The sequence below is a fragment of the Microdochium trichocladiopsis genome, assembly GCF_020744255.1.
Source record: "Microdochium trichocladiopsis strain MPI-CAGE-CH-0230 chromosome Unknown B0I36scaffold_11, whole genome shotgun sequence".
In the NCBI taxonomy this organism is placed as follows: domain Eukaryota; kingdom Fungi; phylum Ascomycota; class Sordariomycetes; order Xylariales; family Microdochiaceae; genus Microdochium; species Microdochium trichocladiopsis.
In genome coordinates, this window is record NW_025763554.1 from 520,070 (window position 1) to 547,245 (window position 27,176).

Here is a 27,176-nt window from a genome sequence, read left to right on the forward strand (position 1 = left end):
GTGGGTCTTGCAAGGGCCAGGGTTGGGACGAAAACGGCAGTACTAGAACCGTTTCTCGCCGTTTGGCAAAACGGTGGGCCAGGTCCTCCCCTATCGCGTGCACACACAATTACAGTGGCCAGGGTCAACCGTTCTCCACTACAGACAACGCAGATCTGGCTCCAACACGCTGACTTGACTGCATGTCCCTTCCGTCACTCCCGCGATATCAGACATATTCACAGCCAGTTCTCTCGGCAACACATCCACCATGGCGCGGCAAAGGAAAAAGGACCCTCTCGCAGCCAAGTTGCGCAAGCCAAAAGAGATCAATGGAATCCCGGAGGGCTTCCAGGCACCTCCCGCGGATCTCAAGCCGTTTCTCGAGACGCTCAGCGAGAAGCACGTCTATATCGCCCATATCGACAACCACCCGGCCTCGTTCAAGCGCAACATCTTCGCGGTTCCAGTGCTTATGAACCTGGCCGTGTGTGTTCTGTTCTTCCTACGGCTCTGGTACATTGGGGAATGGTACCTCAAGCTCCTGGTGTCCGTCCTTGGCTACCCCAACGAGCTCACCCTCAACGTCTACGAGATGGAGTGGGAGGACATCTTCATGGAGATCGGCCGCAGGACATTCACCCTCGCCCTCGACTTCGTGCTCACAATGTTCCTTTGGCCGTGGCCGATCGAGTTTGCCCTCAAGATTGCCGGCGGCAACCCCGTCATGTGGCGCTACAACGTGGGCTTCCGGGACCGCGAGATCATTGTCCGCCGCAGCCGCCACTGGGACCGTGCGCTCGGCGACGTTGTCAACGACCTCAACAGTCGCGGTCTGCTCATGATGAACATCGGCGTGGCCACGGCACCGCTCCTGATCAACGAGAAGACGGGCTACCTGCTCATCAACGCCGAGTGGGACCTCGACTGGAACGCCATGTGCGACGCCACCAGCTTGCTCGACCAGAAGATGGTCAAGTTTCTGTCGTTTGACACAATCGTGCTAGTCTTCCACGACGAGTACGGCTGGCTCTCGGTCGAGGTTGACAAGTCGGAAACGGTCAATGCGGATGAGCGGCTCAAGCAGAAGAACATCTTTGCATTCCGGGAGGCCCTGCGGGGGCTCGACAAAGAGCACCTGTTCTACCGGTGGATTGAGCTTGTGCAGTACGAGTCGTCGCGGCCTGGCGGGTTCACCGAGGAGCGACAGGTCGAGGCTGCCAAGCAGATCCGGGAGTTGTTCCAGAAGGACAATATCGACTTTGACCAGCTGTGGCTGGAAGCTGTTGGTACGGATGCGTCTGAGGGGCTGTAGGCCAACACCGAGGCGTTCTTCAATCAGATCTAGGCACTGGGGAGGTGCTTCCTACCTTAACCTGATGTTATCCATGTTCGCGGCTGGCCGATTTGAAGTCTTCGCGGTGACTAGGACGGTGCTGGCAATTTCGCAACAGGAAACTAGCCGAATCCTGTCTGATACTCTCAGGCCGGCTGCCACCTCGTCTGCACGATGCACGGCATTACACGGGACTGATGCACATCTCAGCCCCATACATATTGTGCCCTTCGACCACCCAGCTGATGTTCGTCGCGGTCGAAAGGTTGCAGGCATAACCTGGCCAATATTGATCATCACGATTCAAACGGGCAAGTGTTTCAGAAACCCGATACAAAAGACACAGCGAAATCGTATTCAGGGTGGGATAGAAAGTTCAGGCACGAAACAGATACCACCATTCCAAAACTTGATAGACAAAGAGACCACTGCTGGAACCGTCCCTTATTTCGCCTTTTGAGTGCCCACTCCTTTGGGATTTCTTTCGTGCATCTTTGGCCTCTATCAAGTCTCTACCCTTCGGCCGATTCTGTCCAACTGATGGTGGTGGCATGGACTGAATACGGTGCTTCATGCTGCTGAAATACAAGTGGTCGCAAGGCTCATGAAGCTTTAGCACTTGATTTGTCGGTACCCTCAAGGTTCCGTCCCAGAAGCCCTCCCCGATGCTCTTCCCACGCAGACTGTCTTGCTCGGGATCACTTTGTCCGCCTTCCCCATCGTTCCGGCTGCCGGAGTCTTGCTGAAGCAGCTATGTTCGGTGTTGACGACGTTCTTGAGACTTCTGAGGTATCCTGTGCCCATGTCGATGAGAGAGGCTGCTCATTCTTGTTGTCATGGGCAGATGAGGTCCATCCTGCCTGACAACGACCAGAAAATATCATCTTCTGATTCCCTCATCATGACTCACGGGCTCATCCCCCAATGAATACAGCACCACCACTCTCCGCCTTGTCCGCCACGCCGGCCCAAATATCCGATCGTCTGATCTCACTCACTCCGCCACCAGCTCCAGTCTGTCTCTCTTTCCCTCTTCAGCTCGTCAAGTCGGGGAGCCGCCGCCAACTGCCGCCGTCTCTCCCCCCTCCTCAAGCCGTTCAATCAGCCGCCGCTGCACCTCGCGCGCTTCAATCCGGGCCAACAAAAGCTGCTGCTGCTGCCTCCTCGACTCTTCACGCCGGGCGGCCAGGTGCTGGCGCCTCTCCACCTCTTCGAGCTGGGCCACCGCCAACTGCCGATGCACCTCCCACTCGAGCATCATCAGCGCGCCCTCGAGCATCTTGACCACCACCGGCTGGATCACCAGCACGATCAGTACCACCAGCAGACACCGGACTTGCTCCTCCAGCAGCAGCAGCAACACCATCACGGGCGGGAACACCGCGCGCAAGAGCAAGCCTGCCGCCAGCGCCGCCACCATAAACAGCAGCCCTCTCGTTGCCAGCGCTCCCATTGTTGTCGGCAGCCAGAGCATTGACACCACCAGCTCCAGCACCAGCGCGGTAGATTGTCCGGCCACCAGAACTGTCCAGCTGCTCCCGCTCGTGCACTCTATCACCACCACCGCCGTCGATGATGTCCTCCGGGTCTTGTTCTTCCACTAGCTGTTGTTGCCGTCGTCGTCGTTGTTGTTGGTTTCGGGACCCCCAGCCGAACCGGAACCGGGACAGAAGCCGTCCCTGGTACCGCACAGCGCAGTAGAACGTGATCAGGAACGCTAGGAAGCCGAATATGCAACCCGTGATGACGCCCGCGATGGCCTGGGCAGTGTAACTCTGCGCGTTTCGAGAATCGATTGAGGATTGGTGGTGGTTGGTGAATTGTAGGGCTCGTACTGGTGGTGGTCGCGGTGGTGGTGGTAGTATTCCCGAGCTTGTGGTCCTGCTTGTTCGTCCTCGTCGTCGTTGGGACGGCGGCAGTGGCCGGGCTGCTGTTCTTCTACGTGGTATTGGAGGGTAGCAGGGTCGGCGTTGTGGATCGAGATGGAGATGGGTGTCATTGTTGAGTTCTGCTGATCGGGGCTTCCTTTATGTGCGTGGGATGTCGTGTCGCCGAGGTTACTGTGTGTAGTGGTGGGATGCTTGGATGGTGAGTTGGCCGTGAAAAGGTGACAAAGACCAGCGTTGTAGGTACTGATCAGTCTCGGCGAGATGTGTGTATGTGTCGCCCACTAATTGTCGACTTGGTCTGGTGAACTCGAGTCACTTGAAGGGATCGAGAACAACCCAAAACCTCAACAGGGGATGAGAAAACTGCCTGGCCTTCGTATCTAGAAGGGGGGACAAAACTGCATGTGCGGAATAAAGATACACCATTTGCAGGGGAAGTCAGCCAAGCAGTAAACAAAGTCATAAGTCGTTCATTCATTTCTGCAGAAAGTACGAATGGCAGGCAAGCCCAGTGTGTGTCCAACTCCTCAGCCACACCAACCCACAACTTCACGACCTCCCTACATTGTAGCACCAGCAGGCTGCCCTTCGACAGTCAACGCGGTGGCCTCGGTGACCGTCTCGGCCTGGATCAGCTTGACGCTGACCTGTGCGTCGCGCGCATACACTCGCAGACCCATCACTACCACGGCATTCCACGGCGCCGCCGGCGTGTCCTCGTCGTCTGCCGCGTCGGGAGTCTCGTCGTCATCGTCACTTTCTTCCTCTTCGGACTCTTCCACTGGAGGAGCATCCTCTACTGCCGGTGGCACAGGGTCTTCTGTGGTGGGGGCGGCGGTTCCTTCAGCTGCGTCGCCGTCCGCTGCAACGTCGCTCTTAGCCTCAGTCTCTGTGGTGGGCGTGTCAGTCGTAGTGGCCTCGGACGAAGAGGATGATTCTGCAGCCTTGCTCTCCTCGGCTGCTTTATCAGCAGGCGGTGGCGCATCCTTGGGGGGTGCACCGGAAGTACTGGCGGCCACATCACCCTTCGCGGCCTCCACGGGCGTCTGCGAAGGAGGAGCCGAGCCTGGAGCAGCCCCTGGCGCTGTGGCTGGTGCCGCAGCCGACGATGCAGAGGTAGCAGTAGCAGTGGCGTCGCCACTCTTCTTATCGCTGCTCTCCTTCTCGTCTTTGCTCGTAGCACCATCGTCTTTCTTGGCCTTGGCGCCATCCTCCTCCTTGGTGGCCTCCTGAATAGCCACGGCAACCTTCTCCATCGCCTTGGCCGCCTGTCTCAGCACCTTGCGGTTCTTCTCCTTGAGCTTCTTCTTCTTGGCGTCCTTCTTCTTCTTCGCCAGCTCCTTCTTCGAGACGAGCAGCTCGTCCTCATCGGGCACGCCACCACGGGCGTGCGCGAGGTCATACTGCATCCCGATCTGCCGCAGCTTCTGTGGGTTGCGGTCGGCGTACTCCTTGACGACCTGCTCCACAGGCTTTGAGCCCTCCTTGCGCTTGGCCGTGACTTTGGGCAGGACGTAGTACTTGCCCGCGTCGAGCTCGACCTCGCACGAGACGCTGCGGTTCTCCCAGTCGTGGATGGGCCGCACACGGCAGATGTGTTCCTGGGGCGAGCTGTCGCTGCTGTCGCCCGTTGGCGCAGCTTGGAGGATGAAGTGCAGGCTGTATGTGTACTCGCCCTCTAGACCAGTAAAGTATCGCTCATCGAGCTGGGTGAGAACAATGACGACGAGGCCAGACTTGATGACCTCGATCTCGAACTTGGACTGCAGGTAGCCCGTGATCCACGATACGTTAGCACTGGTCCACTGCTGCACGACTGTCCACCGGTCGTCGAATAGACGGGTGCGGTGCAGGAACATGAACGTGTCGAGCATGTCCTTGTACGACATCCAGAAGACTCCATCGTCGCCGAACTTGTGGTCCATCTTCTTGAGCCAGTACGGTGTCCACTCGCGCGAGCCATCTGACCAAGGGCCGTTCCATTCTCCGAGCCCAGACCATGAGCGCTCGCCCCAGGGGTTTCTGTGGTCATGTCAGTGTTTTTGCTGCATATCTAGGAGAGCGGGAGGATCATGCTTGGCAGAACACAAAGCGGTCACAAACTCACCTGATCTGCACAAGCCGGACCTTATTTCCATCCTCGTCAACCTCTTCTCTCGCCTGCAGGATCGAGTAGGCGTGACCCAGGGCAAGGCCGCTCTTCTGGCGATCCCACCCAGTGCCCATGGCCGCCAGCGCAAAGACAAAGTCGCCATCGCCACTGCTCTGCAGCTCCTTCCAGAGTCTATCCTTGAGCAGCACGCGGTTCGACGCCAATGTCGTGGTGACGCCGCCCGTCATGTCTTCGACCGCCTCGCCAGGCCAGCCACCAGAGATGGACTCGTAGTCGCCGTGCACTTTGGCATATGCCTTCTCCAGCAGTGGGAGCCAGGTCTCGTTCTGGTCGTCACAGCGGGCAAAATAGAGCGCCTCGGATCCCGTCTGCTTCTCCTTGCGGTGGCGACGGGAGCGCTTGCCTGTGCTGTCGTACACATCGCCGTAGTAGTCAAAATCCTCCTCCGTGAGATACAAGTTGTCGTCGATGACGGTCGACACCCACTCGCCGTCGCGCTGGAACACGAAGCCATAGACACCGCACTCCTCGTCCCGCGCCACACACACCTTCTCCATGAGGTCTTTGCGGTGTGCGATTGTAGCCACCGCCGCGAGCCACCAGCAGTCCCCGTTGGCACCCTGCTTGATATCCGAACTCGAGTACCCGCCAACGGTGAACCGCGGCGACTCAAAGATCCAGTCGACCCGGTGCACGGAGCCCGGGTTGTACATCTCGCCGCTCGACACCCCGCCACTGCCGAACGCGAAGCCGTCGTCCGCACCGACGAAGCGGCTCAGTGCATTGGCATCGGCCGTCAGCGTGCCGTTTGCGCCGAGCATCTGGCTCTGTGCGAGGGTCTGCAGGCTGTTCTTGACCTCCCAGGCATTGACTGGCGGAGCCGCGGCACCAGCGTCCCCAGCATCAGCGGCTCCATAATCGCGGACGAGCCCATTTAGGCAGTTGCTGAACTGGTCGCGCTCAATGTCAAAGTCTGGGTCGGTGAACTTTGCGTTGGTGCGGTGGCACTCGCGGACGATGCGCTTGACGCGGTCGCGGCACTCCTTGGCCGCGGCCTCGTAGCTCTCGGCGGCATTGCGGGCGGACCGGGCACCGCGCGGGTGTAACGGAGGGAGGATGTCCTTGTAGAGGCTGCGGGGGAAGATGGAGGTGACCTTGCCGGGCTTCTTTGTGTGGAACTTGTCCCAGAAGTCGGAGAGGACCTCCTGGGGCGCCTTCTTGTTGCGGCTCTTGTTGGAGCCGCCCAGCGCAGCCAATGCAGGGGCGTCGCCGTAGGTTGCCATGCTGGATGTTTTCTTGTATTCACGTTGTGGTCAAAGGGATAACGAGCACAACGCCTTTGAGGTTGTTTTGGAGGGGCGAGTGGAAGGAGCAATTGCCCGACACGATGTGATCTCCTCCTGGGGGCACATCACGAATCTCGACGGCGGGACCTAACGCCCTTTTTGTACTCACTATGCTCTCCGTCTCCTCGCTCTCTGTCGTCCTCCAGCCTGTACTGCTCCCTCTGGTGGCCGTGTACGGGGACCAATGCCAAGCGGCATCCTTGCGTGGATAGCTCGGGGCCTGCAGCACGAAATGCTGACGGCAGGCCAGCCCTGCCGGCCGTGAGCCTATCACGGGAACACTGTGCCGGTTAGCAGCCGGGTTCGTGCATTGATTTCAGCTCTAGCCGCGTCTGCTGGGGCAACGTGGCTGGCCATCGATCAGGCGGTTGCTCGCGTATGGGGAATCGGCCCCCAAATCGCCTAGGCTGGGCCGGTTTGAGAACAACGGGGTGGCCGGGGTGGGTGAGCACGATCGTACGTTTTGGCCAATCACTGCCGCAGTGGTTGCGCGGCGTCGCGGGAGCTGGATATAACATTGGAGGAGGGTACGCTACCCGCCGGTTTTGTGGGAGGTTGGCTTACATGGAGGGTGCAGGTCAGCCAGGCGGGAAGTGGGAGTCGGGTTGCCGTCCTTCCTCGCTCTTGACGTGATCGCGCCAGCAGAGGGAGCCCTGCTGCGGCACGCGTGCATCGACATCCCGGGGTCGCACCTGCCAGTGGGGAAAGCCGCTGCAGGTTTCTATTTTGGGCGGCTGGTGTGCGCCACAGCATGCAGAGCACCGAGCATAAACTGCCAGCACCAAAGGGCACTCACCACGACGCAGCTCTAGGACAATCCATAGGGCTTGATCATGAGACTAGAAAGAGTAAGAGCAAGAGAAAGAGCAAGAGCAATGGGGAATTCTCTATGATCTCTGCTGCCCGTCAACGAGGAGGTTCAAGCAACCAAGCGACGGAGCCCGTGGTCTCAAGCATCCAGCATCGTCGAGGGCTGCTAGACTGTGGGCGGAAGGCCCGCCTTTCAGCCCTATAGGGGTGGCCTCTTTGCTCCCCCAGCATCCTTTCAACTCGGTCGTGCAGTTTGGTAGTTGCATCACTTTGCCAAAACTCACAGCAGACGCTGCTCTCGCTTACCACTCCTCTCACGAGTCCCTGTCATTGACAAGCTGGGGTAAAGTGTACCGCGAGGCAATCGAGGCACTGCCCCGCAGAGGAACTCCAGGTCAGGTCAGGTCAGGTCAGAGAGGTCCCCGCACAGGCAACAGCAGGCACCTCGGTTGCCTTCCAAGGCTGCCAGGCTGCAACCATCATGACCCAACCACACGCGCAGCTTTTGGTAGTGCCAGGATGCCTGGTGGCGAGGATGGCTCCGGGTACGAAATTTCACGCGTCCACTACCAACTAGGCACCTGAGATTCGAGACAGCAACATACAGTACTTCTCAGGCCCCTCGAGACCATCAAGGCTGTTCGCCCACTTGAGTCTGCCTACTCTGGATATCAACGTTGGGCTCGGTCGCACGCCGCTGCTACAAGAAGAAAAGAAATCAAAATCCCAATGTCCACAAGCATCCACCACACCTCAATCAACCAGGTCCCCTACGAAGCCAAGCCGGTGACGCTTTACATCCACCACTCTCGCCCACTCCAGCAGCACGCGCCACGTGTATAGCAGCATGTCCTCCCTCCGCAGCACCTGGGCCGCCCACGCAGCTCCCTGCTCGGCGATCATCTGTGCAGCTTTGTCGCCCTTGGCATCACGCGTCAAGTAGTCGAGAATGCCGTACAGGTCCTGCTGCGTGTTGTCCATCGGCACAAAGTGCAGCCACGGGGTCAAGCGGTCATCGTGCCACTCGGCATATATAGTGGCTTTGACCGGCAGCGACGTCGACTGTAGGAAGCTCCGGAACCGGCCGCTGAAGCTGTTCCCATCAATGTCGGGCAGGAACTTGTAGTCAAAGTACTTGTGGAACGACAACTTCTTGGCCTTTGGAAAGGTCTCCTGCATATACCCGCACTGGTCATCTGTGCCATCAACACACGTCAGCTGCGTGAATCCGACATCGCCAACGGACTCGATCCAGCTGCCAATTCCTGTGTTGTGCGACCTCATCACGTGCGGGTACCGCTCCGCCGAGGGCAGTTCAAACGTCTGAGCCGGGATGCCATCTCGTGCCTCCATGGCAGCCACTTTGCGTCCATCAAGCATCTCGACTACACGCATGCGCTGGGAGTGCGTCCAGTTCTCCTCGGTGGCGTTGCCGCCGGATGAGATGCCTCTCCACACCGCCCGCGCTTGCTTGCCGCTCCATGGGGTGCTCCAGGAGTTCGCAACACTGTATCTGGGTGTCCCCGTCACGCGGAAGTGCGCAGACTCGGCCAGATACATGGCTCCAGGGATCAGAATCTCATTGTTCGACTGCAGTTTGCAGCCTCCGAAGAGGGGGATCATCTCCTGCGAAGTCAGCATCGCCTGGGGCTCAATCAAGGTAGCGTGGAGTCCTCGGAGGTGTGGCTGGGTGCAGATGTCCATCGCGGCGGTGAAGTTGCGGACGTAACCCTTGTGGTGAAAGTGTTGATCTCTATCGGGGAATATGGGACGCTCCCACATGGCATCGTATTGTTTGACATGACGCGATGGCGACTCCGGTGGGCACGTTGCCCTGACGGCGTCCCAAATATTCCGCGTGAGCCACTTGGGCTCATACATGTCGGTCTGATCCCGTACGCGGTCCACTGCCTTGAGCCCCGAGAACTCCGAGGAGACTTGTTCGACTGGAGGCATAACCTTGCCGTCGTTTCCAAGCTTGATCAGGCCATCCATGGTCTCCCATGGCACGAGAAGTCTCGACTCGTCGTAATAGTTGAATGGCATGTCGACATCCGGCAGGTGTGGCGCAGCCTCGTTTATGAGGTCCGTCCAGAGCTGAAGCCATGGCGGAGCCCATTTCTTGATGGGACCGGTGCCCGCGGCAACACCATTGCGAACCCGGACAGTGTTGAGCCAAGTGGAAGCTCTTAATGCAGTCTGCTCTGGATCGAGAGCCCAGTATGGCGCGATGTCCTTGTCGATCCTATCAAAGAAGGACTCGACAACCATGGCGCTGTGGTTCTGTGCATACTCGAACCACAGATCGAAGCCTGGTGGCGGATGGCGACCACGTCGTTCTCGGTAGCGGGCAGCTGCCGTGCCCAGATCATGGCTGGCGCTCTGGAGAGTGTGCTCGTGCCGCTTGTAGGCGTCACGGATGAGCTCGTCGATAGGATGCTCGCTGTCGACATGTTGCAGATACTCTGCAAAGGTTGTTGGGTTATTGAAAGGGGTGTTGTCAGGTGCTGCAAAGAGCCAATATCCATACAAAAGGATGGAGATGAGGGAGATGGCCATCATATGATACAGCCTGGACCGACCACCAACCCTCGCCCAGCGACTCCTGAGGGGTGATCGGTCTCGCAGCCATGACAGCTTCATGGTAAACACCGGCAGACTGGGCAGAGGAAAGCGATGGTCGTGTGTGTCGATCAACGCTCCCGCCAAAACTTTTGTGGTTGTCGTTGTCGATTCTGCCGTTGCTGGTGCTGCTTTGTTGAGCAGCAGCGGCTTTGCGAAGGAAACAAGGATACCGAGACGAAGCGAAAGGACATTGCCAACGGCGAATATCAGCCTCACCAAGGAAAACGGGCCTGGGCCACGAACACAGAGGCACTTTCTCTGCCACCAGGGTCATTCAACAGGCAGCATCAAAACAGATAACTCGAGGCACGACTAGGACGTCCTCCTCCTTGCACACAGACTTGTTGGGGCTGCCGCCGTACCCATGTGGCCCATCTGTATGCACAGAAATTGCCACAAAGAGCAAATGTGCCCAGCCGGGACGTTGAAACCTCGTGGTCTTGTGCTCACCCATCCTAGTTGCTTGGCACTGACAGCAATGCCTGCCCGGGTAACATGTCATGTCCAGACACGGATGATTGAAGATGGGGCAAGCAATACCCGGCTTTCTAAGATGTGTGGACCGGAGACTGGAAGTGGTCCCCGAACGATGGCCCATGTACCCGTCTCCCGAGAGAGAACTTACTTGCTGGCAATCTGAATACAGAGTGTATGCGAGATGCGGGAAGTTTGGAAAGAGTGTATTCTGCCATCTGTAAGACCACGCAGCGGCTCATGACTGCAACTCACGGCACTTTACTGCATTCGAACCTTTGCTGTTCGCTGGTGATGCTGCCAACATCAAACAAGATACACTAGTGAGATGATGTGTCCGGGCACAAGGTAGTGGAGTCCAAGTCTAGCATTGTCAATCGCGTGTCCACTCATCCCGTTTACCTAAATCCCAATCTTAGGAGCTCGTTCAAAGGTAGGACGCAAATCTTTATAAATCGGTCAACCGCTTCGGAGACAGCTGGTCAACCAGTAAACGACTCAAGGTTTGCTCCTTCGTCCGAGCATGGTCCAGCTCTTCCTCACTTACACCTTGGTGGACTTGCTGAAGCAGGAATCTCAAGCCGTATCTAAACAAAGCACTGGGCTTGTTTCGGACCCCAATCACCTGCTCACATCTATGGCCGCTGGTGACCTGGATCTGGCGAACAGCAAACAAGAGAATGAGGCTGCCTGGACATGTGGGGACCCCCCACACTGATCATGTCCCCAAATATGCGAACCCACGCTGGGCCGCCCGGGTATCTCTCAGGGCTTTCTTAATCCACCCTGGGCCGCCCGGGTATCTCTCAGGGCTTTCTTAACCCACCCCAGTATTTGAGACTAGCTGGCAGGCACGGACGGTTATTATTTTTAAACACATCTGTAGAAGAGCCTCACGCTCTGTAGTCAAGATTGGGTTCTCCGATGTGTAAGGAGGGCGTTATTCCGGAAGAGGGCTTAGCGCTTGTGACAGGGGGGCCGCGGTCAGAACTCATCAAGCATATATCCCTCCGACCCTCTGGGCCCAAGCACAAGGGTCTGGCAACAAGATGTGTTCCATGCAGGGACGGCCGCTTCATGTGCCTGAACTAGGCATGATTACTAGTTTCGGGGATGTTATTTTGATATGGCGGATCTTTGTGGGGTGCACTTCTCTTACGAACTCCTGAGGTGCTTGTCCCCGGCTCATGGTCGGGTGGGATTGGACGTCGTTTGTACTTGGTGTGTGCCCCAGGGACCGGTTAAAACGGCTGCCTGAAAAGCGAAGCCCGGCCAGGCAGCAACTTAGGAGAACTAATCTTCGGTCCGATCCAATCCAGCACGGCTTCCGAGAAGATTGGCAAGGGGACACATTGTTCGCGTGACATGCCCGTTGCTGGGCTGGCGCGCACGCATCCAGCCGTATCTATCGCGGCACGAGACAATCAGGAGAGAGCTCATTCCGGGGGCCAGGATGTTTTTCTCGCGCGGAGTCTCTTGCGCCAAGCAGGTTTCGACGACCTGGGTTGGATCTCAAAAATTCGGCAGTTCAGAGACTGTGCAATGGGACGGCTGCCTAAAAGGTCGAGACCGTTCAAGAGGATTCGGGAGAGAAGCGCACGATGAGCCCGTTCTGGAAAAAAACACGCGGATTTCCGCAACAAGACAAGTGACATTTACACCTGAACATGCAGTTCGACAGCGCACGACTCGCGTTTCTTAAGGTTGCATCAAGCTTTCAAGTTCGTTCGTCCAGATGAAGACATCTGTGGTTCCTTCCCGCGAGGCTGAAGCTCCCGAAGCACCTGCAGATACTTGCTTACCTTGCGGTCACCCATTGTTGAAATCCTAGGCTTCTAACTGGGCAATATGACGAGCGCGACCAAAGTATCAACTCTTGTCTGGACGGTAAGTCACCTCGTTTCAAGAGAGCTCATGCCACTCTTTTTGGACGTCGACCATGGTAAGGGGGACTCGCTCCACAAAGATGACCTTACATCGCAACTTCGTCACCACGGGGGAACACTTTGTTGTTGCCGGTCATTTTGTGCCAAATCGTATTTTATGTATCGCGGCTTTATATCGACAAAACAGATAGGCGACTCCTGCGCCGCCATATCCCCCATGTACGGGCGCTTCCGACAGACCGTCCTAGCGAAGAATATCCCACCGACGACTGCCGCCCAGAGAACTTGGCGAATGCCATGCTGAAGCGAGGACGCAATGGCATCAGCTTCACTTCTTGCCCTTCTTGGCAGGCTTGCCGAGCGCCGCCTCGCGCTTCTTGGCCTCCCTGAGCTCGATCTCGGACCGCTTCTCCTTGGCGAGGGCCTCGGCCTCTTCTCGCTCAGCCTGTGATGTTGGGGGAGACAATGTCAGCACGCATCTAGAAGTAATCGTGTCCCAGCTATTGCAAAGAGCCCTCGCGTCTGCAGAGCCGGAGGGGTGTGTGCGTGTGTGTGTGTGTGTGTGTGTGTGTTTGTATGCATGCACAGAGTAACCTACCTGTCTGCGCGCAGCCTCGGCCTCACGCCGCTCCCGGATCTCCTTGAGGCGGGCGAGATCGGCCTTGGCCTCGTCCGTCTTGCCGGCCTCGTGGAGCTTGCGATACCGCTCCTTGGCCTGCTGCGCCTCGTACGCCTCCTTCTCCTTGCGGTTCATTCCGCCGACGGCCATCTTCTTGACACCCGCGGTGGCCTTCTTGACGCCGGCGTCATCGTCGCTGTCGTCTTCGTCTTCGTCCGAGGCGGCCTTGGGAGGCGCGCGGGTCTGCTTGCGCGCGGCCTTGCTGTGGTTGGGGTTGGCGGGCATGTCTTTGTCGTCGTCAGAGTCCGAGTCGCTGTCCTCATCCGAGTCGCTGGGCATGTCTCCGACCTGCACGGCGGCCTTCTTCTTCCTGGCTATCGCGGCGTCCTTCTGGGCCTTCTTGGCAGCCCTGCGCTCCTCTCTGCTCGCAGGCGTGGCAGCAGCAGCAGCCGTCTTGGTGGAAGGGCCGGCGTCGTCGTCGTCAGAGTCCTCATCGGAGTCCTCCTCGTCAGAGTCTTCCTCGGAGTCGTCGTCAGAGTCGCCGCCGGCGCCACGGCGGTTCTTCTTCTGGGCGTCGACGCTCCACATGCTGATTTCGTTTCCATCGGCGTCGAGGGGTCGCAGGTCGCGAGAGAAGTGGTGACCACCTGTTCCAAAGGCACGGGTGCAAGTCAGTGATGGGGCTCTTCTCCCAGATGCCATTTGCCTTTCCACCACTTGGTCGTTGACCGTGCGTTTTGGTCGGGTTGAAAAGTCAGGGCGAGTACTCACCTCCTCTTGTGTACTTCTTGAACTTGCCCCCGCGGCCGCGGGCGGTAGCTGCTCCTCGTCCAGACATGGTGGTTGTGGATGTGTGGTTTTGGTGAAGAGGAGATTTAGGTATGGCGCAAAATGGAAGCCGGAACAACAAGCAACTGCAAGCTTGCACAAAGAAAGTGGAGGGGCACAGACGTCAGGCTGTACAGCCAAGTTTATGGTCAGAGAAGCATATGGGAGGAAAGTCTAAGTACGGACGACACAAGCAAGAGGGCGAGCGTGTGAACTAAAATAACCCTAGAGCGCAGGTTCAACGTCAAGCTGTCAGAGTCATCTAATTCACATCATTTCTTGGGTTATCCCCAATCCAGCGGCTGCAAACGGGCGGACTGATCACGGCGGCGCCTGTGAATCATTCACCATCATCTCCCACGCAGTGGCGGGGTAGGCAATGCCCTGTGCACGATTGGGTGCTGTGCAGGCAGTGCCCCGCGTCAAGAAAAGCCCCTGCCGTCAAACATGGGACAGGACAGTCAGGCCCAAAGTGCGCGCGAATGGAATGACGCGGATTGTCATGTCCCAGGGATGGTGGGGGCACTGCAAGTCCAGTGGCTTTCAGGGACTTCCAATGTTGAAGTGCCGACTCCCTCGCGCATGTCAGGAACACCACCAGCCACAGCCAAGTTGTGGCTTGAAAGCAATTTGGCGTGGGTGGGTCCCCTGCTCCCAGCCACGCTTCCGGCGCCCTTAAATTTGTCACGCAGGCGCAGAGACTTTGCCTGCTTTCCTCCTTCTCTCCATAAACTGAAACAAACCTTCATATTCACTCTGGCTTTCGTCAATATCAATGGCAGGTCTTGGAGGGGAAATTGGAGGAGAGAGGAATCCCCAGGAGGGCTCACAAGGCTTCTCCTTCGACCACTTACCCTCCGGCCTGTTTCTTCCATGTGTTGGGTCCCGGAGAAATTTTTCGGTCGAGACATCTCGACGTGCACACTACACGTGATGGTAGCTTCTGACATGCTCGTGACTGTCGCCTGTGAGAAGGGGGGGGCGCTATCGTACATGCCTCGCAATTTGGTTCCAGATCACCACGAGGCGCAGTCGTCCACAATTGCCACAATGCTCGACCGTCTCGTCTCGTTCGCACCGCGACATCCTCCCAGCGCCTCTGCCTGGATAAACCGTCCAGCTGCGACGGTGACCTTTGTCTCGAACCCATCCCGCGGAGCCTCTACGACGGCGAGTTCAAGGTCGCCACCTGGCCCGCCTCCATATAAGTTCCAGCTGTGCATCTCCGTCGCACCATTCCAGCTCATCCACACATCAGCGGTCCCATCGTTGCGTAGGCAGCCTGTGACCTTGGGCCGTGTCGCTGGATATCCTTTCCACTCGTGCTTTCTCGCACGGTACGCTCCAGCTCCAGGGAACACGTGCGAGCCTCGTGGTCCAAAACGAAACGTCTGAGCCACCGTGCCATCCTCGTAATACTCTTTGATCACCGGTTGCGTGCCGTATGCGACAAAGACATTGCCGTTATCGAGCACCTGCATGCTTCCGCCAGCCACAGAACTAATGGCCTCGTTGACGTCCCTGTATATGCGCGTACTTGCAACAGCGTGACCATCAGCCTCGCCATCCGTCAGCTCCAAGAGCATGCCATAGGTCTCGTTCAGCGGCAAAGTCCCATTGTTGCGGTTGTTGAACATGCTCAGCAACATCTGCCCCTCTGCTGATCTGTGGATGTGTACATCATGCTGCCACTGGAACGCTGCTGCTGGGGTCATGGCAAAATCACCACCATCGTCACCCTGGCAGAGCTGTCAGTAGGGCAGTCTGCATATGCAGAATGAGGCAGGACACTGCTTGCTCACCTGTAGCGTCCACCTGACGTCGCCAGTGCTTCGGTCAATATAGATCGCGTCGAAAGTGTGGCGCCACGACACCACGATGCCATCCTCAAAGACGGTAGCACTGTTCAGGTGTAAGTAGTCCCATGGCGGCGAAGACAACCCGCCAACTTCATCGCGGGCAAGAGGTAACGGTGCATGCGAGTTCGTAATTGGGATGTAGTCTGAGGCACGCCAGCGAAAGAGGATGTCGTTGGTGGCAATGTCGATTTCGTACACTACACCATCATGGATCCATCCATTGCGCGGACCACCAACCGCACTCAGGTCCCATGGCTGCACGTCGTAGGCGAGCACTAGCAATGTGCCAGATGGTGTCACGAACGCCTCATGCGGGTCGATGAGAGAGTCAAACTGACCATTTGTTGACAAAGTTGGATCGGCAAGGGTCACATTGTAGATGGACTGGTAGGAATCATCCAGGATGCGGATGCAGCCGTGAGAACTGACGGGCAGGTTGGTTGCTACTGCGCTGCTGGCCTCCCAGTAGACGAGAACATCCTTGCCAAAGAGCCTGGCGGGTGTAAGATTCGACACGAGCTGTGTCGCTGCTGGGTCCGACTGCCAAAGAAGCTTACCAGACTGCGTCATGATCATGACAGCGTTCTGTGTGGCTTCAGACCCAAACTGGGCAAACAGGATGTGGCCAGGTGCCGGCTCTTGAGGCATATCGAGTTCGATGACTGGCGGAGCAAAGGACGGCTCGGTCCTGAAGCTGAGATGGCTCCATGGCGCACCATTCAGGGGCAGATCCGGATGAAGTAGTGCTTTCACGGAGTGGACGGTCCAAGCAAAGCACACTCCGAGGCCGTGAAGAAACATGCTCGTGATGCGTACAAAGATCGTGATGGCTGCTGAAATCAAATCTTAACGTACTCAAAGTCGGCTGGGGACATCTGGACAAACCAGAAAGGCGAATTTGAAGCGGCCACCCCAAACCTCAGGAAGCACTTGCGTGTGCGACAGGACATTGGCATAGGGTAGTTGCGATGGGCCCAGCGAAGGCATGTGCGATTCTGCTAGCACCAACATTCAAGTTAGATGCTTCCCATCGAGGAGCGCGCCTTCCACTCATCATCAACACTTGGGCTTGTGTTGGACGTTTTTCGCAATATTGAATTAATCCAAGTACGCTAGGCTGTGCACAGGCGCACTCGCTGGCCACGCCAGCTTGCGGGTACATCTAGGAGGTCACAACCTGATAAGCACCAGTGTTTCTTGAACACAGCCATGAAGAGACAGACCCCCAATGAATTCCTAACAAAGGCACAACTTCTAAGCTTTTGAAGACCATACAGCTGCGCCCAAGCGAAAGAGTCTCTCAGTATGCTTTCCAGGAGAATCAGTCCACTAAGACTCTCAAGCCTGAGCTCGCAGACCCCATCGTGTCTAACTAGGCAAGTAGCTCTCATCCGCGCTTTGCTCGACGCGCTTCGACGGCAAGTAACTCTCATCTGCGTTTTGCTGAGCCCTCTTGGAGGGGAGATAACTCTCATCGGCGCTCTGCTCTACCCGCTTCGAGGGCAGGTAGCTTTCATCGGCGCTCTGCTCCGCACGCCTCGATGGCAGATAGCTCTCATCAGCGCTTTGTTCGACACGCTTCGAAGGCAGGTAGCTCTCATCAGCGCTCTGCTCGCCTGTGACATTATCAGAATTCTTGGACTTATTGATGTCTTTGATGCGTAAGGTCGATGAAGCCTACCTCTCGGGAGCATCGGAAGGGCAATAGCTCCCATAGCGAGCAACGCAACAATGGTAAAGGCCTTCATCTTCGGGTGGTTTGACGACAATTGCGTGCCGGTTTCTTGAATGATGGAAAGAATTTGGGATAGGATGTCCAGGTAAGAAAGTGGAAAAGGTATCTGAAATGAAGGATGGAATTCCACGAGAAAAAGTCCACGGCTGCCATCTCCGTCGGCCCTGAGAGCTTACAGAGCGGCAACATCCGATGCCTGAGCATCGCTGCCCCGCCCAAAGTCCAGGATGCCCGTATCGTCTCCAGTCCAGAGGACGAGAACCTGGAAACATTGACAAATCTTCCAGCCAATAACTCGGCTGACTGCTCGACCTAGCGTCCACACAGGGGCGCCTACCCTGGGCCACACCTCTATCGACTCTCCCCCTCGACACTATAACGGACAAATCGCCGCCCTAACTGGCTTCAGACCTTCCTCATGGGCATTGGTGTCTTCTGCGCCGATCCCAGCCATCATGGAAAGTATATGGAGGCTTGTCACGTATTGGCTTTCGTGGAGGCTTGGCGCTGCGTGCATTCCAGTAAACCGGCTTGCTCGGGGACAATCCGAGGAGGCAACTATCCCGAAAGAGAAAGAAGGACCTTGCCGCAAAGAATCACCTAGTTGCTCTATCATTCGCTTGTTCGGAACAGTTCATCCCGCCTCGGACTCGAAACTGCGCTGTTGTAGTAGGATAATTGATAAACGACGTGAAGCAGCAATTGCCGGACATCATCACGACGACGAAAATGGCAAGACTGCCCAGATGAGTTCGCGGACCTATACTACCCTCCAATGTTCGATAAGAAGATTTTGTAGTACCCCTCTTTCGGTTCCTCTGATACTGTCAAGTTGTATCTGACCAACGTCTGTGCATTGAGCAACTCTGAAGGTGACTTGTGTGTTTTGCACCTATTAGTACGAGGCTGGCTCAAGCCATGTGGTCCGTCGCGATTCAATCACAAGACCGACTTCTCGTCCTGCTAGCCACGTGCTTACTACAAGTCCAGGTGTTAAGCTTGACAGCTAGCGAAGTCGTGTGACAGTGCCGGCAACGTGATATTGGCCGAGTTCTAGACATGCCAAGACCTTGTCCTCCTTCCTAATTCGGAAAGAATGAGGTAAGGCAAGGCTCTTGCAGAATCCCGAACTCATGGGTCTCGACTCCTGTCTTACTGCCGGCAGGGGTCTCTCCATGGGGCAAGATACGATGGTCCCGAGTCGAACGAGTGTATCGCTCTCTAATCAGCGCCAGGTCGCCGGCGCGCCATCTACCTTATTTGTCAACCTGCAGGTGGGGGGGCTTCGGGTCCGAAGACATTTGCAGGGGTTTCGCAGGGTGACTTGCTTATGGTAACAAGCATTGTTGGCAAGGCTTGGGTCGTCTTGGGCCGATAAGCGGTGCCATGCTCGGGCTCGCTAAAGCTGGCGTTGTGGTTTGAGAGCACTCTCCGAGTCTTTGCTTCCCGGCTTGAACTTGGCAGGCTGCGTTGTGCTGTTCTGTTGATTCTCCGCTCCTCTAGGCTTTTTGTCTTCTTACAGCACTCCAGAGTCTTGCACATATCGCCCAACATGGCAGAAAAGTCTGAAGAATACGCGCCTTTATACGATCCTCGTTCGTCAGGCGAGAAGTCAGAATCAGACTACGACGATGTCGAGATGAAAGCCCTGGGCCAGCGTGGTCGCCGCCACTCTCGCTGGCGGCGGGCCCGCCCCTGGGCTCTGCACCTGGGCCTACCGATGCTCTACACTGGCATCTTCCTCGGCTCGATGTACGCCAGGCCGCTGACGGGAACATTTAGCATGGTAGACTGTAAGTCCTTTTGGTGGGCAGAGAGTACTGGAGGTGGCAGGTTGTCAGTGCGAACAGACTTGGCTGAGTATTTGGCATGAAACAGCACCGGCAAAGTACATTGGCGAAAATACACATCTCGAGGTCTTCCCACTCGCCGGCCCACCAAAGGGCATCTACACGGGCGAGCCGCGAGAGGAGCTTGACGAGGCGTGGCGGACGCTGCTACAGTGTAAGTCTGCCTGACTTTCAGATTTCTGTCCATCATCACCACCATCCTTGCCCCCCAAGCCCTAGAGGTCCAGGCTGACGTGCCCTTTGTGTGTCTTTGAACAGATAACAACATCCGCATCTCGGATGAATGGATCCACAAGTACGGTCGCGAGGACACTGCTGTGAAGCTGCCCGATGGGGGATATCTGGGCATGCTGAGCGCTTTCCACGAGGTGCACTGCGTGGTAAGTGACTGGCGGATTCGATGCCCGCATCTGCTTGATGCGGCACTTGTGTGAGCTCATGGCAGGAGAAACCTTACTGACTTGACGGACAACAGAAACGCTTGTACCAGACACTTCATCGCGACCATTACTTTCCCAATGCGACCGCAGAAGAGCTCGATGTCAACCTCGAGCATGATAGTAAGTTTTTGCCCGTCCATATTCTCCCCTTTCGAAGCCTCTCACGTGTACTTGCTGCCGACCGACTTTCACCTCCACACCACGTGCTATCAAGTGCATTCTCAAGGAATGCCGGCAGAGAAATTCTTTTATGTCTGACACAAAATGCTCACTTCCGCCCCCCATGAAACAGTGCATTGCCTCGAAGTCCTGCGCATGAGCGCAATGTGCCGCGGCGACGTCTCCCTCATCAACCACCGCTGGAAGGAGGACAGCCCGTACCCCAACGTCGACCAGCGCGCGCCGCACCAGTGCGTCGACTGGGACGCCGTCATGGACTACTCTGCGTCCATGGCCGTGGACGTGTACCAGGAGCATTACATTGTGAACCCAAAGACTGGTGAGTTTCTTTTTTTTTTTCTTCTTGCCCTTTCTTCCCGATACTACGTCGTTGTCTGTTGTTGTTATTATCATTCCTGAGTTCTTGGATTGCTGATGTGTCCCCCGCGCTTTGAATAGGTGTTGAGCCCTTTCCGCATGGAAAGAGCATCAAGCCGTTCAAGGAGCAGGATCCGGATAACCACAACCACCATGAGGGCGGTAGTGGTATGGAGGAGGAGAACATGGGAGCGAGTACTTCACATATGGACCATGAACACATGCACGAGGGATCCATGTAGACAGACAAACAAACAAAAGAACAAAGCGTGTCTGGGCACGTAAGATCATGGGCATCGTATCAATCTCTGCCATCGGCGGGGCCTTATGGAACCTGAAATCGAGCGAGATGCCTTAAACTTCAAGCTCTGAGGCATCACTCGGGTCTCAACACCGCAAAATGCTTCGACACAAACAACGGCGCGGAAAACCCCCTTCCCTTGGCTTGGACAGCCAACAAATGTCACCCGTGCTCATTTTTCCGCCTTTCAGATCTCACACCACGGCTTCGGCGCGTCCGTGAGCGGGACATACCTCACACCATAGAGCTTCTTCTTCGTGATCTTTCCGTTCTCATCCTTGTCCACGGTCCAGATGTACTGGTCCCCCGACCCGTCTTCGTCCTCGACGGGGATGAACAGCCTTCCCGGGCTGCGCAGCTGCCGCAGCAGGTCGTCGTGAAGGGTGACTGCCGCAGCGCCGACGTGGATCGCATCCCAGCCGCCTTCGTCATTACCCTTTGGTCCATTCTGTCCTTCGGTTTGTGTTGTTTTTGATGTCGTTGTTGTATTTGTTGAAGAAGAAGAAGAAGTGGAAGAACCACCACCGCCACCAGCAGGAGCAGCTGGTGGTGGCGGAGGAGCCGAGCCGCCAACGCCAGGAATCACGCCTCCCCCATGCCCTCCCACGGCGGCCGCGCCCAGTAAGGACGCCGAATCCAAGGGCGAGGAAGACAACGAGGCAGGCTCCGTCCAGCCTTTCCGCCCATCGCCCATGCGGAACCTGACTTTGCCCGAGTCCAGCAGCGCCCGGCCCTCGGCCGACTTGCGCATGTTGCCCTCCCCGAGCTGCTGCAGCTCGCGGATGTGCTCGAGCCCGACGACCACGCCGTCCGGCCCGGCGAGCTCGGCCAGGACGTGCGTCAGGTATCCGCTGCCCGAGCCAATGTCGAGGACTCGCCGGGGCCGGTTGGGCACACCTCTGAGCGGCGGCGACAGCGCTGCCCCTTGTTGCTCATGGCCGCCACCGGTGCTGCTGCTGCTATTGCCCCCACCACCACCATCAAGAGGCAGGATGTAAGGCAGCAGGCTCTCCACCGCGTTGGCGTGCATGTGCGGCGCACTGATGGTGGCCCCGTGCCCGATCCCCTGCGGCCGGTCCTGGTACGCGGTCGCCGCCGAGGGGCAGTACTGCGCCCTGTCCACTCTGAGAAAGGCTGCCTTGGCGACGGGGGACTTGAGCATCCCGTTGCGCCACAGGTTCTCGATCAGGTCCGTGTTTGTGGCGCCAGAGGAGCGCCACGCCATCTTGTTGTTGTTGTTACTGTTCCTGTTGCTGTTGCTGTGGCTCCTGGGAGAAGAAGAAGAAGCGGTGGTGTAGGTGTGCTGCTGCTGTTGCTGAAGCTGACGTTGGATATAGATCTGGAGCTGTAAACGGGCGGAAGAGTAATGGAAGGCTGCTGCTGCCCGCGAGCAGAATGTGAAAGATGTCACGATCCTCCTGCCCTCAAGCCTGGCTGTGCTGCTGCTGCTGCTGCTGCAAGGTTTCCACCCCGTAGCAATATTTGGATACGAGGCCCTGGCTTCTTGCGTTCCGGCGGCCAAGTTGCTGCTGCTACTACTACTTCCGCCTCTGAGGCTGCCAGCACGGAGGATATTCAGAGCCGTTATGCGACGTGCTTGTTGTTGTCCTGCCCTTTTGCCTTCATCAACAGCTCGACAAACTCGATGGCTGCAGCCAGCAACTAACCGTGGTGATCTCGGGAAATACACACTGGGCCAATATTCCTTTGCCGTGGATGCGCTCTGGTGCCTTGTTTTGGTTTGGGACGTTCCCACGGTGATCCTGAGATGCAGCCGGATCCCCGGCTTGTGGCACAGGAATAGAGCTGACTTGCGAAGCTCGTGGTGTCCTGCAATACGTTGATGATTCAGTGCGCGGGCGCCAGTCTGATAGTTGGTTTCGACCGAGGATCTTTTCCCCACGAATGAATGCTGCGGCGTGAGAGTCCGACAAACTTGGTTTCGCTGTAGACAGGTCAGTGTGAAATACGTCAACCAGGTGGCGGGCATCATCCTGAAGTCACAGAGGTTCCATCACAAGCCAGGCCAGCAGATCAGCACTACCCCACACGGACGATCCCCCGCTAGCGCCCACTAAGAAACGCCTACCTAGCACGCCCGGGCACTACGGCGGGGCTCTACCTGTAGACACAGTAGGACGGCGCCTCAGTGGGTTTCGCTTCCGACGAAAAGACGCTATGCTACTTGAGCAAGTCATCACGCTCTACACCTGTGGACACCTTCTTCGAGGCAGTCATTGTTGAAAGGGTATCTCTCCTATCCTAGAACTAACATCCTTTGAGGGACAAATACCACGAGTCAATGGATTGTATGGTTGGATCCTTGTATTTCAAGCTCATATATTTTGGTCGCTCACGTGGAGCTCTCCGCTCTCAAGGAAAATGCTGGTGCCGCTGATGGTGTGCACGTGGGTGGCTATATACGCCGCAACCATGAGATAAAAAAAGAAAACGTCCATCAGTGGTGGTGTAATGGTAAACAATAAACAGCCCGACGCCATGCTATAAGGCCCAAAGTATATGCGGCCGATAAAAAAAAACGGATGCTCAACTGAGCTTCGGCCCAGAATGCAGAGGCTAATGTTCGCTCAGACAACCCGGTCCGGACTCTCGCCTTCAGCAATGATGGGAACGCCAAGACCCCTGTCAGGACTCTGCAGGACCAGCTGCTCATGCCGACGGGCTCTGATGTAGTCGCTAACTGCTCGGATGAGGATGAACCAGCCGACAATCATCAGGACGTACGCTATCCAGTCACTGCTGCTGAGCTTGTCCACCAGAGAGGTGCCTTCGCCGCTGACAGTGTTGGGGTCAAAGTCGTGGCTGTTGGGGTCTGGTGGTTGGGCATAGCCGTCCGAGGGCGAGCCCTCCATGCTGCCGCCGTCGCTGTTGGCGCTCTTCATGTAAAAGCCGTACTGAATCAGAGTGACACCAAGGCCGGCACGAGACCCGTTCTTGGCAGCATGGGACGAGTGGAGGAGGTATGTGAGGAGGAAACCGACGAGCTGGAAAGACATGCTGATCATGCCGTTCCAGATGAAGCTGAAGACTGAGCCAACTGGCATGCCGTCTATGTAGACTTCGTCGGGACCACCAAGGCCAGGAGCCAGAATGGTTGTCTCCCAGTAAGGTGGCGCCGAGTCGGCGGCTGCCTGCTCGTAGGTCTGAACAACATTCAACGTTAGCATGGACGACATCCTTAAGATACACCGAATGCACGTACCGGCGGTTGCTCCTCTACAATCTTCTCGCCTCCCCTCTCCGGTCTAGCGGTCATATTCGAGAACACTCCATCTGATTGAATGCCACCACCGTAGACCCTCGAGCCGTTGGCGGCGCTCGCGGCAGTTGGCTGCGAAGGGCGCGCAGTCGGCTGTGGTGCCGCGCCAGTCGAGACAGCACTATAGCCATTCGCTGAGGGCGCGGGGACTTCGAACGTGGATGATCGCGAGACGGGGCCAGAGTTGCCGCCGCGAACTAGGCGCTGCCTGTCATCAGGCTCGTCGTCGCTGTCGTCGCCGTCGGCATCGAAAGCGTCGGCAAGAGTTGAGTCGACGGGGTTGTGGCGGCGCTCGTTTGAGGAGCTGCGGGAATGAAACGATGGCGGAGGCGAGTTTGGGGTGCGCTGGACGGGGCTGTCGACGTCGTCGTCCTGAGTGTTGACCCGCTCGTACCGAGCCATGGTGGGTGGGTGGGTGATGCCGCGCGCACGAGTCGGTGGCTGAAAGGAGTGACGGTTGGGACTGATGGACTGGTGATGATGGTGATGGATGGTGAAAGGAGAGGCCAGGTGAGAGTTGGCGGCGGGTGGCGACACGGAGGAGTCAGGGGACCTGGCGGGAGAGTGTTGCGCCGATGCTGCAGGTGCCGGGGGTGGGTGGGCACGTAACCGCAACCGCCACAGGCGACTCGTGACACTGCAACCGGAGATAAGGCGTGCACAGCAGGGCGCAAGCAATGGGTGGGCAGGAGAAAGCAGGTTGCGCTGAAGCAATGTCAACAGTGCTTGTGTCTCAAGGCAAGTGAGCTCAGACTGAGGATGACGAGGCTTCAACAAAGAGAGGTCCGGGCAGCACCGAAGGCAAAGGAACCCGACCGCGGACAGACGATGAATTGACTGACGAACGACGTGATTGACAGCCTGAACCCGCAGTGGTGGCGCCTGGAAGGCCTCCGACGGTTGGGGATGGAATGGCGTGGATCCGCCGCAGCCAGCCGGAGCCAGTGCCAGGCAGCCAGATGAGGTAAGCAGCAGCCTGAAGCCTGAGGTGTTCAGCAAAGGTGCCGGGTAGGTCGTGCTCAGACAGCAGCTCGGCTTCCAAAGTTGGCACTACCGTTTCAGGGTGCATCACCAGCTGCCTCAGCTTTGCCCTCTCTGATTGGCCATGGCGGATATTGCGGCTCGCGGCTCCTCGCAGGACACGAAGCTGCAATTTCCGCGTCGAGGGGCACTGCAGAAGCAAATTGGTCGATTGCGCAGCTTGGCTGAGCACACATGCCAGACCTCCAGACTTGCTTGGGTGGGATCGGCCGGGGCTTACTACGGTGGTCTCGACCATCACCATTGTGCATTAGTGTTGCTGCTTCAGTTGCTGTGCGCACCGGAGTTCAGCAGGACATCTGCCCACACAAGTCAGTTCACAGAGCCGCCCATGAACACAGGCATTACCCGCCAGAACAGACCAGCCATTGGGTAGCCCCGTCCCGTCTCTTCATGACACCGTAACGTTGATGCAGGTGGACAACTTAAGATGAGCATGGCTCTCGAAGCATTCCCCGTTTAGGAAATCCGGGTGAAGCCTGCCACGAGCTGACTGGCCCGCCTCTTTGCTCCATCCCAGAGTGGAGCCCGCCTCTGACAGCCACCTTGGAGATTCTGTAGGTCCACCACGTGGCAGCAAAGTTCAGAGTCAGATGCCACTACAGTCTTGGTTGAAGTAAACCTCATCCTGGGCAGATCTCTGCCGGTCTCTGCTTTGTTGCTCGAGATTGGTGCCACTGGCCTCGAAACACGAACTTGGCAGACGGGTGGCAACAGCCTCCCGCTCCTGGACGCCTCACCATCTTTGTGTGACAAGGTACCTCGAATTTGGGATGTGTCAGAGCTACGCCGGCATCCTGGAAATCTTCTAGCACGTGCGTGTTCACCAATGGTAAGACAAACCAAAGTTGCCCGTGAGGCACTATTTTCACGATGCACGAAGCGTAAACAATGGCACGTAGTACAGAACACCAAACAAGTCACTTTCGCCGTATAAGCCGCGCCCACGCCTCTGATGCCCCATGGTCTCAGGACCAAATCAGCTGGTCCTCGGGCTGGGTTTCCACCTAGAAATTTGATTGTTCAGAAGAAACCATACTGCGTAACATGGTAACATTCCAACGTGGTGAACCCAAAAACCAAGACGCAGTGGAAAGCTTCAAAGTGAGATGAATTCGACATGGTGCTCGAACACTGCATATTTAAAGGCTGCTTGGACGCTGCATATTTCAACGTGTCTCTCACCTGCACCCACAAGCTCTTCGGATTTCTGCGTCTGTCCACAGTCAATCATCTGTGCTAGTCCACTTGCTACGCAACCACGATATGGCCTCATCGGATCTCTCTGGTCAAGCACAGCATTCGGCTGCTGCCACCAGGTCTCTAACCGCAGCGGGCCAAAACACCGCCACCAAACAAGAGCAACCCGCCCCCGACTTGATGGTCTACTTCCCACGCAAAGGCTGGATTGAAACAGTCGACTTCCTCTTCATGGTGTTCTGGCGGACCGACAAGACAAACAAGCCCTGCACGCTCCACGCTCCCTAAACAAGGACCCTGAGGAGGAGGGCTCGCAGCATGAGCCACCCACAGATCCGCGAGAGGTCTCCAGAAGTTGGAAGGCAACGGGGAAGCCGTGTACCGAAGAGCTCCGCAGAGCCACACGTAGGGACCCTCCCCCTGCAGGGAAGGAGGATCTCTTCTTTGTTTTCCGAGGCGCGGTCAATAAGGGGACGTGGAGATTCCAACTTGGCGAAGGACATGGCAAGATTGAACAAGGGGGCCGACTACTCCAGGTCTTCCCTCGAGAAAAGGTGTCGAAAGAGTTTCCAGATGACGAGTACAATGGTAAGTAGCCCGCCTCTACGAACTCATGTCTGGCAAGAAATGTCGGACTCGGCCAGTCAATTAACTGCAGATACAGATAGCGCTTACTTCAAGCTGAGGGCGATCCTGCTGGACCTGAAGAACCCGGAGAGCAAGACGTGGGAGGAGGAGTTGCGTGATGTCGCGGTCCCTGGTAGCCGGACAAGACTACTCCCGGGTGACCCGTCGCGAGAAATCCAGATCGGGTTCAAACCAGCACACCAGGGTCCGATGTAAACGTGGCCTCTGTCCGATTCTATATGCTCGTTGGCTTTTGGGCTTCAATTGTGGACGTCGAAGGGATTGTCGAGGCGTGGGATCTTCCGAGTATGTCGGTGTGCGGTAGGGTTTTCATTTTGACTTGATCAAGCACCTTTTGAGAGTTAGCAGGAACGAAAACGAATCATAGTATTTGATTTAAT

At 56.9% G+C, this 27,176-nt stretch overlaps 12 protein-coding genes across 12 annotated transcripts; 4 read left to right on the top strand and 8 right to left on the bottom strand.

Moving 5' to 3' along the window:
* Positions 1 to 250: 250 nt before the first annotated feature.
* Positions 251 to 1,294, top strand: B0I36DRAFT_253735 (uncharacterized protein; the record flags this gene model as incomplete). Its single annotated transcript, XM_046150774.1, has 1 exon — positions 251 to 1,294. The coding sequence occupies one exon, from the start codon at positions 251 to 253 to the stop codon at positions 1,292 to 1,294; it is 1,044 nt and encodes a 347-aa protein (XP_046006387.1).
* A 1,294-nt stretch (positions 1,295 to 2,588) lies between these two features.
* Positions 2,589 to 3,737, bottom strand: B0I36DRAFT_335336 (uncharacterized protein). The gene has a single exon (XM_046155458.1). It carries the CDS (start codon positions 3,312 to 3,314, stop codon positions 3,033 to 3,035), a length of 282 nt encoding a protein of 93 aa, XP_046006388.1. The 5' UTR covers positions 3,315 to 3,737; the 3' UTR covers positions 2,589 to 3,032.
* Positions 3,738 to 3,764: 27 nt separating this feature from the next.
* On the bottom strand, positions 3,765 to 6,600 carry B0I36DRAFT_368166 (uncharacterized protein; the record flags this gene model as incomplete). Its single annotated transcript, XM_046159577.1, has 2 exons — positions 3,765 to 5,226; positions 5,312 to 6,600. The coding sequence occupies 2 exons, from the start codon at positions 6,598 to 6,600 to the stop codon at positions 3,765 to 3,767; spliced, it is 2,751 nt and encodes a 916-aa protein (XP_046006389.1).
* A 1,626-nt stretch (positions 6,601 to 8,226) lies between these two features.
* B0I36DRAFT_354434 (uncharacterized protein) lies at positions 8,227 to 12,389 on the bottom strand (the record flags this gene model as incomplete). Its single annotated transcript, XM_046157317.1, has 5 exons — positions 8,227 to 9,938; positions 10,063 to 10,356; positions 10,724 to 10,790; positions 11,120 to 11,230; positions 12,375 to 12,389. The coding sequence occupies 5 exons, from the start codon at positions 12,387 to 12,389 to the stop codon at positions 8,227 to 8,229; spliced, it is 2,199 nt and encodes a 732-aa protein (XP_046006390.1).
* On the bottom strand, positions 12,289 to 14,195 carry B0I36DRAFT_335342 (casein kinase substrate phosphoprotein PP28-domain-containing protein). The gene is made up of 3 exons (XM_046155459.1): positions 13,849 to 14,195; positions 13,057 to 13,724; positions 12,289 to 12,903 (listed from the first exon to the last, which is right to left on the bottom strand). The coding sequence occupies exons 1-3, from the start codon at positions 13,913 to 13,915 to the stop codon at positions 12,787 to 12,789; spliced, it is 852 nt and encodes a 283-aa protein (XP_046006391.1). The 5' UTR covers positions 13,916 to 14,195; the 3' UTR covers positions 12,289 to 12,786.
* A 448-nt stretch (positions 14,196 to 14,643) lies between these two features.
* Positions 14,644 to 16,412, bottom strand: B0I36DRAFT_388391 (ASST-domain-containing protein; the record flags this gene model as incomplete). The annotated part of the gene is made up of 2 exons (XM_046161242.1): positions 14,644 to 15,644; positions 15,708 to 16,412. 2 exons carry the CDS (start codon positions 16,410 to 16,412, stop codon positions 14,922 to 14,924), a joined length of 1,428 nt encoding a protein of 475 aa, XP_046006392.1. The 3' UTR covers positions 14,644 to 14,921.
* A 720-nt stretch (positions 16,413 to 17,132) lies between these two features.
* B0I36DRAFT_368170 (uncharacterized protein) lies at positions 17,133 to 17,512 on the bottom strand (the record flags this gene model as incomplete). Its single annotated transcript, XM_046159578.1, has 2 exons — positions 17,133 to 17,380; positions 17,446 to 17,512. 2 exons carry the CDS (start codon positions 17,510 to 17,512, stop codon positions 17,133 to 17,135), a joined length of 315 nt encoding a protein of 104 aa, XP_046006393.1.
* Positions 17,513 to 17,640: 128 nt separating this feature from the next.
* On the top strand, positions 17,641 to 18,545 carry B0I36DRAFT_335347 (uncharacterized protein). The gene has a single exon (XM_046155460.1). The coding sequence runs from the start codon at positions 17,955 to 17,957 to the stop codon at positions 18,339 to 18,341; it is 387 nt and encodes a 128-aa protein (XP_046006394.1). The 5' UTR covers positions 17,641 to 17,954; the 3' UTR covers positions 18,342 to 18,545.
* A 175-nt stretch (positions 18,546 to 18,720) lies between these two features.
* On the top strand, positions 18,721 to 20,632 carry B0I36DRAFT_335351 (uncharacterized protein). Its single transcript, XM_046155461.1, has 6 exons — positions 18,721 to 19,292; positions 19,378 to 19,503; positions 19,608 to 19,729; positions 19,825 to 19,909; positions 20,082 to 20,288; positions 20,408 to 20,632. Exons 1-6 carry the CDS (start codon positions 19,052 to 19,054, stop codon positions 20,566 to 20,568), a joined length of 942 nt encoding a protein of 313 aa, XP_046006395.1. The 5' UTR covers positions 18,721 to 19,051; the 3' UTR covers positions 20,569 to 20,632.
* Positions 20,633 to 22,627, bottom strand: B0I36DRAFT_335354 (uncharacterized protein). Its single transcript, XM_046155462.1, has one exon. It carries the CDS (start codon positions 22,618 to 22,620, stop codon positions 20,815 to 20,817), a length of 1,806 nt encoding a protein of 601 aa, XP_046006396.1. The 5' UTR covers positions 22,621 to 22,627; the 3' UTR covers positions 20,633 to 20,814.
* Positions 22,628 to 22,851: 224 nt separating this feature from the next.
* Positions 22,852 to 24,796, bottom strand: B0I36DRAFT_335356 (uncharacterized protein). The gene is made up of 2 exons (XM_046155463.1): positions 23,851 to 24,796; positions 22,852 to 23,791 (listed from the first exon to the last, which is right to left on the bottom strand). The coding sequence occupies exons 1-2, from the start codon at positions 24,307 to 24,309 to the stop codon at positions 23,216 to 23,218; spliced, it is 1,035 nt and encodes a 344-aa protein (XP_046006397.1). The 5' UTR covers positions 24,310 to 24,796; the 3' UTR covers positions 22,852 to 23,215.
* Positions 24,797 to 26,214: 1,418 nt separating this feature from the next.
* B0I36DRAFT_388396 (uncharacterized protein) lies at positions 26,215 to 27,006 on the top strand (the record flags this gene model as incomplete). Its single annotated transcript, XM_046161243.1, has 3 exons — positions 26,215 to 26,382; positions 26,442 to 26,736; positions 26,813 to 27,006. The coding sequence occupies 3 exons, from the start codon at positions 26,215 to 26,217 to the stop codon at positions 26,989 to 26,991; spliced, it is 642 nt and encodes a 213-aa protein (XP_046006398.1). The 3' UTR covers positions 26,992 to 27,006.
* Between the last annotated feature and the right edge of the window lie 170 nt (positions 27,007 to 27,176).

Bases quoted from the DNA above. Each gene is read 5' to 3' on its own strand.
- B0I36DRAFT_335336 (XM_046155458.1), bottom strand. From the start codon at position 3,314: ATGACACCCATCTCCATCTCGATCCACAACGCCGACCCTGCTACCCTC.
- B0I36DRAFT_335342 (XM_046155459.1), bottom strand. From the start codon at position 13,915: ATGTCTGGACGAGGAGCAGCTACCGCCCGCGGCCGCGGGGGCAAGTTC. The intron at 13,725-13,848 runs GTGAGTACTCGC...CCTTTGGAACAG, and splicing joins CAAGAAGTACACAAGAGGAG to GTGGTCACCACTTCTCTCGC. The intron at 12,904-13,056 runs GTAGGTTACTCT...CCAACATCACAG, and splicing joins CCGAGGCTGCGCGCAGACAG to GCTGAGCGAGAAGAGGCCGA.
- B0I36DRAFT_335347 (XM_046155460.1), top strand. From the start codon at position 17,955: ATGGAAAGTATATGGAGGCTTGTCACGTATTGGCTTTCGTGGAGGCTT.
- B0I36DRAFT_335351 (XM_046155461.1), top strand. From the start codon at position 19,052: ATGGCAGAAAAGTCTGAAGAATACGCGCCTTTATACGATCCTCGTTCG. The intron at 19,504-19,607 runs GTAAGTCTGCCT...GTCTTTGAACAG, and splicing joins GTGGCGGACGCTGCTACAGT to ATAACAACATCCGCATCTCG. The intron at 19,730-19,824 runs GTAAGTGACTGG...GACGGACAACAG, and splicing joins TCCACGAGGTGCACTGCGTG to AAACGCTTGTACCAGACACT.
- B0I36DRAFT_335354 (XM_046155462.1), bottom strand. From the start codon at position 22,620: ATGATGCCCGCCACCTGGTTGACGTATTTCACACTGACCTGTCTACAG.
- B0I36DRAFT_335356 (XM_046155463.1), bottom strand. From the start codon at position 24,309: ATGGCTCGGTACGAGCGGGTCAACACTCAGGACGACGACGTCGACAGC. The intron at 23,792-23,850 runs GTACGTGCATTC...AATGTTGTTCAG, and splicing joins TTGTAGAGGAGCAACCGCCG to ACCTACGAGCAGGCAGCCGC.